Source organism: Euprymna scolopes, chromosome 41, assembly GCF_053919585.1.
Source record: "Euprymna scolopes isolate OS-2025 chromosome 41, ASM5391958v1, whole genome shotgun sequence".
Taxonomy (NCBI): Eukaryota; Metazoa; Mollusca; class Cephalopoda; order Sepiida; family Sepiolidae; genus Euprymna; species Euprymna scolopes.
Window position 1 is genome coordinate 48,260,313 of NC_136522.1, and position 12,955 is coordinate 48,273,267.

The window sequence follows — 12,955 nt, forward strand, 5'->3', positions numbered from 1 at the left end:
AAAAAAAATATTTGCAACGTTTCGTAATTGTTAGATATTATCATCTCGGTAGCATATAAAAAGTTATAAGAATGAGCAAGCAGCCGAGAACCCGCCCGAAAAAAACCTTTGCCAGACATACAGAAAAAACACACTAACACACATTTTGCTTTTTATATATATATACTAGCGGGGGTACCCGGCATTGCCCGGGTGTTTAGAGGTGTGTGTGGTTGGGTGAGGGTGTTACTGAAAACCTAAGAATAAGCAAAGTAAAAAAAACAGAAAAACGAACGTTAAAAAATCCTGCTTAGCGGGGGGAAGGGGGGATACCCGGCGTTGCCCGAGGGTTTGGAGGTGTGTGTGGTTGTTAATGAAAACCTAAGAATAAGCGAAGTAAAAAAAGAAAATAGAAAAACGAACGTTAAAACTTATCTGAAAAATAAAGCGGGGGGGGGGGTGTAATCAAAACAAAAAACACAAAAAAACTAACGTAAGGCAAACGAACGATGTTAAATGTAAAAATCGGAAAAACAAAAACAAAAAAGAAAACAGAAAAACAAACGTTAAAACTTCTGAAAAATAAAAACCAAAACAAAAAACATGTGAAAAATATCTTAAATAAGCCTGTTTCGATATTAAAATTTAAAAAATCGGTGGGTAACCGAGTGTTTTTGGGTGTGTGTGGTCAGTGGGGGGTGTTAATGAAAACCTAAGAATAAGCAAAGTAAAGAAAACAGAAAAACGAACGTTACGTGAAAAATGGCTTAAATAACACTGGTTCAATATTTAAATTTAAAACATCGAAAAAAAAAAAAAAAGACATCTCACACCATGATTTGAGCCCAAAACGGCTAGATAATGACCCAACGCTCTAACCAACTGAGCTAACACGACGTGCATGAAATTTAGTCAGTTCTTCAACTATTTAAACTAAATCAGGCCATGACGTCATCTGACGCATGCGTAGAACCGATCTCGTCATGAGAGGACTTCTTTTTTTTAACCCCCCCCCTCCTGTAGAAAATTGTTGATATCAGGGTGAAAAAATTAACGTTTTTGACCAATTTTTCAATATTTTTAGGGCGAAGGATGGAGCTTCAATATGATACCGTGTTTGTTAATTTTTGTTCTGTCTGTCGAAAGTTTTTAGCAGACACATAAACACACATACATACATACAAACATACATACATACACACATTTTCGCTTTAATATATATATAGATGGACTAGCAGGAGGTACCCGGCGATGCCCGGGTGTTTTAAGGTGTGTGTGGTTTTGGGTAAATCAAAACTCCGGGGGTGGGTGAGGGTTAAAATAAAAAAAAAAGTTTTGGTAGGTGAGTATGAGGATCGAACCCGAACCCTTGAGGCAAAGTTGTAAAATAAAAAACATGCGACGTTAACCATTGGGCCACCGCGACATACAACGGAGACATGTTTGAATTTATTTATTTATTTAAGTATTAAAAACAGGTGGCCGCAATAAAAGTTAACTCTGCTGCTTCCATCTGACCTATTTAATGAGTCACACAATTAACTTTTGCTGAGAGGGGTTTGTTTACCCAATTTTGACTGTTTTTTTTTCCCCCCCAACAGATGTTGGGAAAGGGGAAACCGGCTCCCCGTTGTCCAGATTGAATAGCAATTGTCTGATATAACAGGGAGGGGGTACCCGGCGTTGCCCGGGTGTTTGGAGGTGTGTGTGTGTGGAAACTCCAGGGCTGGGGGTGGGGGGATTAAAAAAAAAAAAAAAAGTATCAGGATCGAACCCAAACCCTTGAGGCAAAGTTGTAAATTAAAGTGTGAAAAAAAAGTGCAACGTTAACCATTGACATGCTAACGGAAACACGTATGAATTTATTTAATTATTTGGATTTAGCAGGTGCCCGTTTTAATGAGTTAATGAGGTCAAGTTTGACTGCGGGATTTCATTTACTGCTGAACACTTTTTTTTCCCCCCCCAAAATGTTATAGGAGGAAGACTAACCCACATGCAGCGAGCGACAAATATTGATATTTATCTTCCCGAAATCGAGCAAATTAAATAGACAGGCGAGCTTCGTTGTTAACTGTGAGATATTACGATTTATATGTGATATAAAAAGTTTTTAAAAATTGTGAAGCGAGCGACTGCTTCTCTGAAAAAAGCCTTTTGTAGACACACAGAAAAAGGGAACACACATACATACATACATACATTTTCGCTTTTATATTTATAGAAAAAAAATGTTAAAACTTTAAAAAATCGAAAACACACACAAAAAAAAAAACTAACAGAAGGCAAACGAACGATGTTAAAATTTCTTAAAATCGGAAAAACAAAAGCAAAAAAAGAAAATGCGAATGTGATGGAAAAAAAAAAACAGAAAAACAAACGTTAAAACTTCTTTAAAAAATCTGAAAAATAAAAACAAAAAAACATAAAACGTGAAAAATGGCTTAAGTAACCCTGTTTCAATATTAAAATTTAAAAAATAAAAAAAGCAAAAAAAGACATCTTACACCACGATTCGAACTTAAAACCTTTAGATAATGAGGCCACACTCTAATGAACTGAGCTAAGACGACGTTGACGAAATTGTTTTTTTTTTTTTTTTTAATTTAAACTAAATCACGTTCCGACGTCATTTGCGCATGCATAGAAGCGAACTTGTCATGAGAGGACGGTTTTTGCTGACCCCTCCCTGTAGAAAACTGATGATTTTAGGGTGAAGAAATTAATATTTTTGGCCAATTTTTCGATATTTGTTGGGTGAAGGTTTGAGCTTAAAATTTTATTTTTATTTTTTTTTACACAGTGCTCACCATTTATCAAGGCCAGGAAGCCACTCGGGGATAAGGGTTATTGCAAGTACATTACGTTAGTGTGGAGATTTGATGAAGTGTTTACTTAAGGGGGCAGTTCATTAGGAATTTGTTAATGTTGGACTTGAACACATCCAAGTTGTAGTCAGGTGAGAAGCAGGCAGACGGAACAGAGTTCCACAGGCGTACAGTTCTAAGAAAGAAGCTTTGTTCATGGAATCCACGTTTTGATTTAGGCACAGATAAAGAGTGGGGGAAATTTTTCACAGTGGATTCGGCTAGACGGGTGTTTTTCGTAAAAGATTAGTGAGGGGGGACCAGAGATTGGAGTTCAGATGAGCACACCTGTCATGGAAATAACGATAAAACAAGGATAGGCTCGCAACGTCTCTTCTGTGGGAGAGAGGTTGTAGGGTAGAGAAAGGGCATCCTCCACTAAGCCACGAAATCTATTTTGTACTCTGTCAAGGCAGGATAGGCTTTTTTGGCAGCTCCTGCCCAGGTATGGCAGCAATTTTCCATCCTTGGATGTACTTGGCGTTTATATAGATAGAGAATTGCATCAGTAGTGAGATATCTTCTGGAGCTATAAATGATACCTATCTGGTGAAAATCCGTGACCTGTCTCAAAAGTTTTTGCGAGACATACAAACACACACACACACACACACACACACACACACACACACACACATTTTCGCTTTTATATATATAGACTAGCGGGAGGGGGGTACCCGGTGTTGCCCGGGTGTTTAGATGTGTGTGCTCGGGCGAGGGGGGGGGTAATCGAAACATAAGAATAAGCAAAATAAATATTTTTAAATATTAAATATTAAATTGAATATTTTATATAAAAAAAGTGTTAAAACTTAAAAAATAAAAAAAAAAACACCAAAAAAAACTAACGTAAGGCAAACAAATGATGTTAAATGTAAAAATCGGGGAAACAAAAAAAAGAAAACGCGAATGTTGATGAAAACAGAAAACGAACGTTAAAACTTTAAAAAATCTGAAAAATAAAAACAAAAAAAAAACATAGAACGTGGAAAATGGCTTTAATAACCCTGTTTCAATATAAAAATTTAAAAAATCGAAAAACAAAAGAAAAAGACATCTTCCGCCACGATTCGAACTTAAAACCTTTAGATAATGAGGCCGCGCTCTAATGAACTGAGCTAAGACGACGTTGACAAAATTAGGTCGTTTTTTTTATATTTAGACTAAATCATGTTCCGACGTCATTTGCGCATGGGTAAAAGCGAACTTGTCATGAGAGGACGGTTTTTGGTGACCCCCTCCCTGTAGAAAACTGATTTTAGGGTGAAGGAATTAATGTTTTTGACCAATTTTTCGATATTTGTCGGGCAAAGGATCGAGCTTTAAAATGATACCGATCTGGTGAAAATCCGTGACCCGTATCAAAAGTTTTTGCGAGACATACAAACACACATACACACATTTTCGCTTTTATATGTATAGACTAGCGGGGGGTACCCAGCGTTGCCCGGGTGTTTAGAGGTGTGCGTGTTGGGCGGGGGGGGGGGTCAATACAAAAGAATAAGCGAAGTAAGAACCCTGTTTAAATATTATATATATATATGTGTATGTAAAAAAACAATATTAAAACTTCTTTAAAAGAAAATTGTTGTCCGGGTGTTTGTGTTGGGGAGGGGGGGGGCTTTAAAAAAAAAAAAAACAGTTTCGGTAAGTTGTTAGGATCGAACCCGAATCTTTGAGGTGAAGGTGGAAAAGAAAGTGTGCAAAAAACCTGACACGTTAACCGCTCGGCCAACAAAGAGCAACTGAAACACGTTTGAATTTATTTAAGTATTAAAAACAGAATTGACACGTGCCTGCAACAAAAGTTAACTCTGCTACTTTTATTTGACCTCATTAATGAGGTCAAATAGAAGTAGCAAACTTAACTTTTGTTGCAGGGCAGCTTTTGTGTTTGTTTACCCAACTTTGGCTGGTTGTTTTCCCAAGATGTTGGGGAGGGGGAAACCAGCTCCCCATAAAAAGGGGATTGTCCAAATTGAATTGCAATTGTCTGATATAAGGAGTTTGGCCCTACATTGATCAAAGCTGATTGCTTCTGGACGTTCCCCTGGTGCGATTGCCGGGAACAGGGTTTTAGCTTTGAATTAGTTTCGGTTTTATACAAAAAAGCTTAACGAACACAAGACAAGCTGAAATAGCAATAATTTTGTAAAAATCGACGTAAATAAATTTAGATGCAACGCGTGTTCGCAAATCGTACATATTATGATCTAGGGGCTATATAAACACTTCTAAGTAAAAATAACCCCCCTCCCAGGGACCGTCGGCGAGAAAAGCCTTTTCGAGACATATGCCTTTTATATATATAGAAGATGGTTTGTATTTAAAAAGTCAAGTATCATGCTTCCATTGTGCTCTAAACAAAAACATTCATTTCAAATGCGCCTCTTCCTTATCAAAGAGTATGCTGTTTTTAGATGTTGAGCCTTTCAGCTTGTGTGGTAATAATGACTTAAATTTTTAAGTTTAAAATGCAAAAACAAAGTATCATGCATCAGTTGTGCTCTAAACTGAAATTTTCAATGCGCCCCTGTCATATCAAAGAACTTACTGTTGATTTTATATGCCTGGCCTTACTGGTTGTACAGTGTTAATAGATTGAATTTGTGTTTAAAATGAAAAAGTAAAATATCCTAGTGCAATTGTGCTTTAAATGTGTCCCTGTCATATATAAAATCAACAGTAAATTTTTCAATATGTTTGGCCTTTCTGCTGGAGTGATAATAAAACTTCTCAAATGCATTTGTGATGTTAGGCTGTGTAAGGTGTTTACTTTGGTTAAAATCGCCTGTTCATTCTTTCAGCGGATTATTTTGATTATTGGTACTTATTGAAGACATTCTGATAGAAAACCTATCTGAGAACACTACCAGGCACATAAAGTACCTTTGTGTGAAAATTCATAAAAATCAACCCATAGGGAACAAACTTAGATGCACAAAAGAGATTATTGTTGAGTTATCTCCCTTTGTCTTGATTTTCTTTTGAAAATGGCAGGTGAGACAGTTATTTCTCAGATAGTCGTAAAATCTGATTTTCTTTGTTACAAATAAAACTACTTGATCAATTTATGTGATTTTCGGAATATGGTATCCGTCATGGGTTCATACATGAAAGTGTTTTTTTGTATTTTTGTATATTTTAATTAGGTTGCATTCTAGAAGAAGAACCCAATAATGAATGAAACGTATCTGAACATTTTTTTTAAGGTTATGCTGACAAAGTAAGGGAGATAACCCATTTCGATTTTTTTTTTTTTTTTGTATTTTTCATTATAACAAAGATCTTTTGGTTCTTCGTTCTTGTAGTGAAATTCGAAAATTGAAATATTGAACTTCGAGTGAAACCAATAGTATCTAACGAATTGTTATGTCACAGTAATGAACATATCCAAAAACGATAAGATAGAAAATTAACTGTTAATGTAAATAGTTTTTGAAGACAATTAGCAAAAATTGAGTTTTGCTAAAAAAATGAAACTGGAGAGTTCTAATTGTAACAAAAGGGAAGTAAATCTTTTCTGAAAACTGAAAATCTTTGACCAATTTAACAAAACTTAATTTTCACTAATTGTATTTGAAAACTGTTTTCATTAATAATTAAATTTCTATCTACTTGTTTTTTATAATTTTTGGATATTTTCATTACTACGACATGACAATTCAGTAGACCAGTGGCGGCTCGTGCATGGAACTGTGGGACTGCAGCACCCCCAAGTTATTTCTACACAATATTAATGATAAAATTAAAAATAATACGTTTGTTTATTATTATTATTATTATTTATTATTATTATTATTATTTTTTCTATGTGTACATTATAAAATCATTAACTTTAATGTCGGTATCTCCAAATTCATATAATAACAAAAATAAAACTTGCTTGGAGCTGTTAAATTCACAGTTACACTTTCTTAATGAAATTCTCTTGTACGCATGCGCGAATTAGACGCTTTAGACAGCCGATGAAAGCTGCGTGAAGAACTGTCGCTGGGCGCAGTTCTGTGTCGTGAAATTCGTTGTTTGCTTAGAGTGTGCGCCTGTATAAATATGATAACATCGTTATTGAAAAAAAAAAAGGAGGTTTACTTATATTTTTTTAAATTATTATTAAAATCTGCACATAACGTGTTCTTGTACATAAAATATTGTGCTATTTTTTTTTAAATACGCACACTTTTAGCGTTGGGATTTAAGTCGGTAGCAGACGGAAATATATAATATGCAGAAACTGTTTATTTTTATTTATTAAAAGTATTCGGAAATTTAGCAGTGAAGCTAACACACGGCCAAGAGTAAAAACCAAATATACAATAAATAAATTTTACCATAAAAATAAAGTTACTTTTCCATCTACCTGCCTTTTTGTTTGTTTCTTTAAAGTAGTTTTAAATGCTATTTATTTTGCAACAACTAAACTTTACAAAAACAACTGTTTACATTTTTTCCTAGAAGCAAAAAAGCGAAGAAACAGTTTATGTTGAAAATATATTTTAGTTAGAAATCTTTTTAGCGTGTATGTTTTAGATATAAAAAAAATTAGCATTTATTTGCCTCCGACAAGGACAATGTTAGAAGTTTTACACTTTGAAAAATGGATTTTTTACACAAGATTTTTTAATTAAAATGTATTTGTAAGTAAAAAAAAACACAGTTTTTTTTTTTAATAATTATGCATTTTTAAACTTTACATTGAATTTGTTAGTAGATGGGTCAGATAATGCGCATTAAAAAAAAGTAATTAGAAATCCTTCTGGACTGAGACAATTTTAATTTTTGTTTTTTGGGGAAGAAAGCTACATTAAAATTCGATGTTTTATAATGCTTATATATGACATCCTATTTTCTTATAATAACTCTCCACTTTATGTCGATCTTTACCGGCATGGGAAGGTCAGTAAATAGCCAAATTTGTTCTTTTTATATAAAAAGCAAGTTGTTAAAAGATTTGTAAATAAAATTTTGTATCTTTAAATATTTTTGTTTGTTTGCTCACTATATAAAAATGTAAACTTTTTTATTTTGCATTTTATTTACAAATACGTTTTGTTATAAATACATCTTTAAAAATAAATTTTGTAAATAAAACTGTTATTAAATAAAACGCTATTTTCAAATAGTAAACTCCTAAATTAACACTCGTAGGGAGGCAGATAAATTTCAAAGTTTTTCTTTTTGTTTTTATAAAAAATAAGTTATTTTTAAAAATGTTTTTCGTTTGTTTGCAAAAAAAAAAAAAAAAAAAAACCCGCAAACTTTTATTTAATCTGAAAAGGAATAAATATATATATTATTTTTATTCTGTAAAGTGTACATAATTTAAAAAAATCTTTTTGATAAAAAAGTTTTTGCGTATTATCCATTTCTGATTGATTATTTGTCTTTGTTATATATTTGAATATTTATTTGAATGTTTTTTATTATTTGATTAAATATTTATTTATATATTCGAATTCCTTTACACGATATTAAAAAAATACATAAAATTTTTGAAGCAGCACCCCCACTAATCTCAGGCACGAGCCGCCACTGCAGTAGACACCATTAGTTTCACTTAAAATTCAATATTTTGATTTTCGAATTTTGCTAAAAGATCGAAGAAGCGATTTTTGATTTGTATAATTTTTGTTTTCAAATGAAAATGAGGAAAACGTTTTTCATCAAAAACAAGTTTAGCAAATTTTGATTTATTTTGAAATTGTAATTTCATATTTGGGGGGAATTCATAAATAGTAAACCTTGGGTTTACTTTCTGCAGCCTCATAATCTTTGCTTCCCATATTTTGTCCTTTAGTCCTCACATTCCCTGGATGATATTTCTGACAAAGGAAGAAGAATTGATGATTGCTGGGTCAGTCTATCTAATACTTATTGTTGGTTTGGACATCCTTATATCACAAAGGTCATTATGGACTATATTCACTCTAGCCAAAATTAAAAATTTTGACTGGAGACTTCTTTTGGTTTTTACTAAACCCAATGGGAAAGGAAGTCCATAATTTTTACTAAAACCAAAGGAAAATGAAGTCTATACTATGCAATTCAAGATTGTTAATATTTCACAAAAATCAGAATTTACATACGTCTCCGCCCTCTTTTGCCCTCTCTAACATAAGACTAAATTAAACTAAATATAGCCTACATTTTAATACCTTATGCCTAGCAGCTGTGTTCTTAAATCCATAATAACCAGTTAATTACTTTGAGTGAATCCTGTATGTTTGTTTCTGTATATAAAGTTAGGTTTGTACGTATGTGTGTGTGTGTATATATATATATATATATATATATATACACACACACTAGCAGGCCTTGCAAATAAAATACAGTTAAATATATTTAAATCAATGCAGAGTTCCTCTCCATCATTATAGAGCCAACTCTCTATTAATTATTATATCTGACTCAATATATAATAGTGATTTGAAAAGTAAAAAAAAAAAAAATGTCTTGGGTGCCATCAGCTAGAATTGAAACTAAAACATATAGCATTCCAGTCTTAGTCGTTACTGTTTGAGCTGTCATCAGTGGGATCAAAAAAAAAAAAGATGTTAAAATCTAAAGGACTTTAATGTGTAAACATGTTTGCATATACACCTGCCAAGTTCCAAATTTTTTTAATTTTAACCAGTTAGCAAATATTTTTTACTGGCTAAAAACCAAATCAAATTTGTTCCACAGATCCAAATCCCCTATATATCAATGTTCAAATCTGTAGACCAAAAATTGGTAGAGAAATTTGGTAGAGACTGTTCCTCTGACAAACAAGGTCACTTATATATAAATATTTTATATTGTATGTTATATATATTTATATGTATATTATTTTATATTATATATTTATATTTTATTATACATACATATATATATATATGTGTGTGTGTGCTTATTATTAGCAGTTGCAGTAGTCTTGTTTTTCACAACTAAATTTCAACGTTTTTCTCCTCAACTTCTATTTTGCAGGATGACCTCTTATCTCTTAAAGTAACGAATGAACTTCATCACATTAGTATTCGGAGGGCCATACAGGCACTGAGACTGCATAATTTTGATCCACAATGTCTAAAACGAAGACCCACGGCAGAAGAGGTAAAATGATTGCATGACATTCGTCTGAATTCAAAAACATCATTTTATTTTATTTTTTTCAAATAGATCCGTTGTTGGTCGTCAATACAAATTAAGTAAATGTCATTTTCTGTTTCTTAATTGTACAAATTTGAAGTAGAATTTTGGTACTTGTTTAGTTTAATCAAGACATTAAAAAAATGAAAATATTGGAAAAAAAATTATAGTGTATGTATTCGTTATGTAATAAAGTTTTCATACAAAATAAATATCACTTAATTTGATCAAATAGTTTGTTTTTTTTCTAGAGAGGAAAATCAAATGATAATGAAATCGATCGTGCCACGTCCATCTTGCATATTTCGTGGACGAGGACGGGGGCGCCAGGGGAAATAACAATTTGTCAAAATTTGATGAGATTATTTTGAAATATAGGCAGAAAAAATACCTAAATAAATAATTTAGTTTTTTATTTTCACATATTTTACAGTTTCTATGTTCTTTGTTAATCACTTTTTCATTTAAAGGCACCCGTCTCCTTATCTGTGAAATAAAAAAGATGGACACGACATGACTGATCTCATTAAAATTTGATTTTCTTCTGTAAAATTAAAAAAAAACTGCTTGATCAAATTAAGTAATTTTTTTGTATGAAAACTTTATTCTATAACAAGTACGTACAATATAATTATTTTTGAATATTTTCATTTTTTTTAACGTCTTGATTAAACTAAATGAGTACCAAAGTTTTAAGAAGTCAGTACAATACAGATTTTTCTTTTTAAATAAACATTTTTTAATTGTATGTCATCATGACACACGTTTTACACACTCGTTAACATGTAAACTTTGTTGACTCTGTTGCAAGGAACATTAGAAGAGGAAAAATATTCAACTCGAATGTTTCAGTTTTTAACAAAAGACTTTAATTCTTGCTTCTCTGGCCATGTGTGACTTCTTGTTTTGGCTGTGACGTCACCCACGTCTCGAACATGATCTTCGGTCTACACACATTTTCTTTTTTTTTTTCTTTACTGCGCTGTCACCTTGCACAAGGCAGCTACCATACGCACGTCCACGCTCTGTTACTTAAGTTGATTTTTTTTAAATTTTTTTTTTTAATTTTTATTAAAAAAATACTTATTCATAGTATACTTATATACATGCATAAATCTGTGTTCAATCTCTGACAATAAAAAACAAATTTGTTTTCACAAAGAAATTTTATATTTGAAAGCTAAACTTAAAATAACTTTTATTTAAACAAAAAAATAACACATTGATTTGGTTTCTTTTTTTCTTTTTTTTCAAATCTAAATACATTTTTAATATACATATATATATATATATATATATATATATATATATACATACACACACACAACACATCATATATATATATATATATATATATATATATATATATGAAACAACTTCCTCTTAAATATACCTACTGCTAGAGCATTTCATGAATATATATTTTTATATAAATTTCTTGCAATTGGCACAAAGGTTTATAATTATGATTAGAGTTCCAAATTTCACATGATATATCCTAGTTGCAAATTTAACTAACTCTTTAGATCATGGTATTTAGAAGCTTAATGCTTCTCATCAGAAAAGTAGAGCAAGTTTATATATATATATATATATATATATAAAACTTGTATTAGCCTAGAAATATAAAATAGAAGTATAGGTATATAGAGGCTGAATAGACAATAAAGAATAGATAAATAGAAGAAATATACAAATTAATGAAAAAAAAAAGAATATAGGAAGAAATATAATGGAGATGGATAAGATAGAATAAAAATTAAAAATTGCAGTCAAAACTTTAGAAAGTCAGGAAAGTAGCAAAGTAAAGTCTGTAAAAGTATCCGAAAGGATTTGGAGAGTGACTGGATTACCACTTGGCTTCTCGGATACTTTTACGGACTTTGCTATGCTGACTTTCTAAAGTTTGGACTGTAATTTTTTTATTTATATTTTTATTGTATTTTCTTCTGATTATAAAGCTTTGAAATATGATGGTCTAAAGAATTTATAGTTCACATAGTTTACCACAGGTGGGTTCCGCAAACATTGGAGGTCTACAAACAGTAATGAGTGGCGTATCATGTCCTTATTAGATCATTTATCGAATGGGATTTTTTTTTTTAAATTTTATTTTACATTGAAAATAAAAAATTTTGTGTATTTTATTTTTTCCTGGCACTCCCTCCTCCAAAAGTTTTTGTTTGTTTTTCTTTTTTAGGGAAATCTTCAAGATATTCCTGATGAAGTAATGTTATGGTCGAACCATCGAGTAATGGAATGGTTAAGGACAATTGACCTCTCTGAGTATGCACCCAATCTGCGGGGCAGTGGGGTTCATGGAGCTTTGATGGTGAGTTGGAATATTTTTTGCTTTTTATTATCAAAATTATTATAATTGTGTGTACAGTTCCCACACTGACATCAAACAAGGCACACGATGGTCCTTATCCATGAAATTCTTTATTTGGCCAATCAATTCTGGTGTTCTGACTCCCTTACTTCTCCCACATCTCCATCATCCCTCACAGACTCTCTGCCTTTCTTGAATATCTTATGCTACTCACAACTGATGCTCGATTCATGCAAGATGGTTAAAAAGTAGTCTGAAGCATTCCAAACGTTTCTGTGGCATTTTTCCAAGTTTGAAACGATTTTATTGTGTATCGTTCTTCTAAAGTGTCCTCACAGCAGATTGCATTTTTGAAATTCACCAGCCGTGACAATAAGGCTTTAGTAGGGTGTATTTATTGTTTATTTGAACCTGAAATCATAAAAATTGGTCAGTCATCTCCTAAGATGTATAACATACTTAATTTTCACGAGTGACAATTTGAAATGCCTGTACAAAAAAGTCTGGAAACTTATTTAAGACACCTGATACATACCGAGATGTTACATGGAAATGTGTGTCTATGTAAATAAGGGATATCAGTTGTAGGTCAGCAAAAGAATGTTCAATATTTTGTATTTTGCAGCTACCCATATTAATAAACCATTAT

At 31.9% G+C, this 12,955-nt stretch overlaps 1 protein-coding gene across 17 annotated transcripts in view; it reads left to right on the forward strand.

Annotated features, from left to right (window-relative positions):
- Positions 1–12,955, forward strand: part of LOC145266513 (liprin-beta-1-like) — an 840,289-nt gene that overhangs the window by 811,604 nt on the left and 15,730 nt on the right. For all 17 annotated transcript variants that reach the window (XM_080122251.1, XM_080122249.1, XM_080122253.1 and 14 more), the window contains 2 exons: positions 9,813–9,938; positions 12,175–12,306. In XM_080122251.1, coding sequence (XP_079978377.1) covers positions 9,813–9,938; positions 12,175–12,306 — 258 coding nt within the window. The remainder of the gene's footprint in view (positions 1–9,812; positions 9,939–12,174; positions 12,307–12,955) is intronic.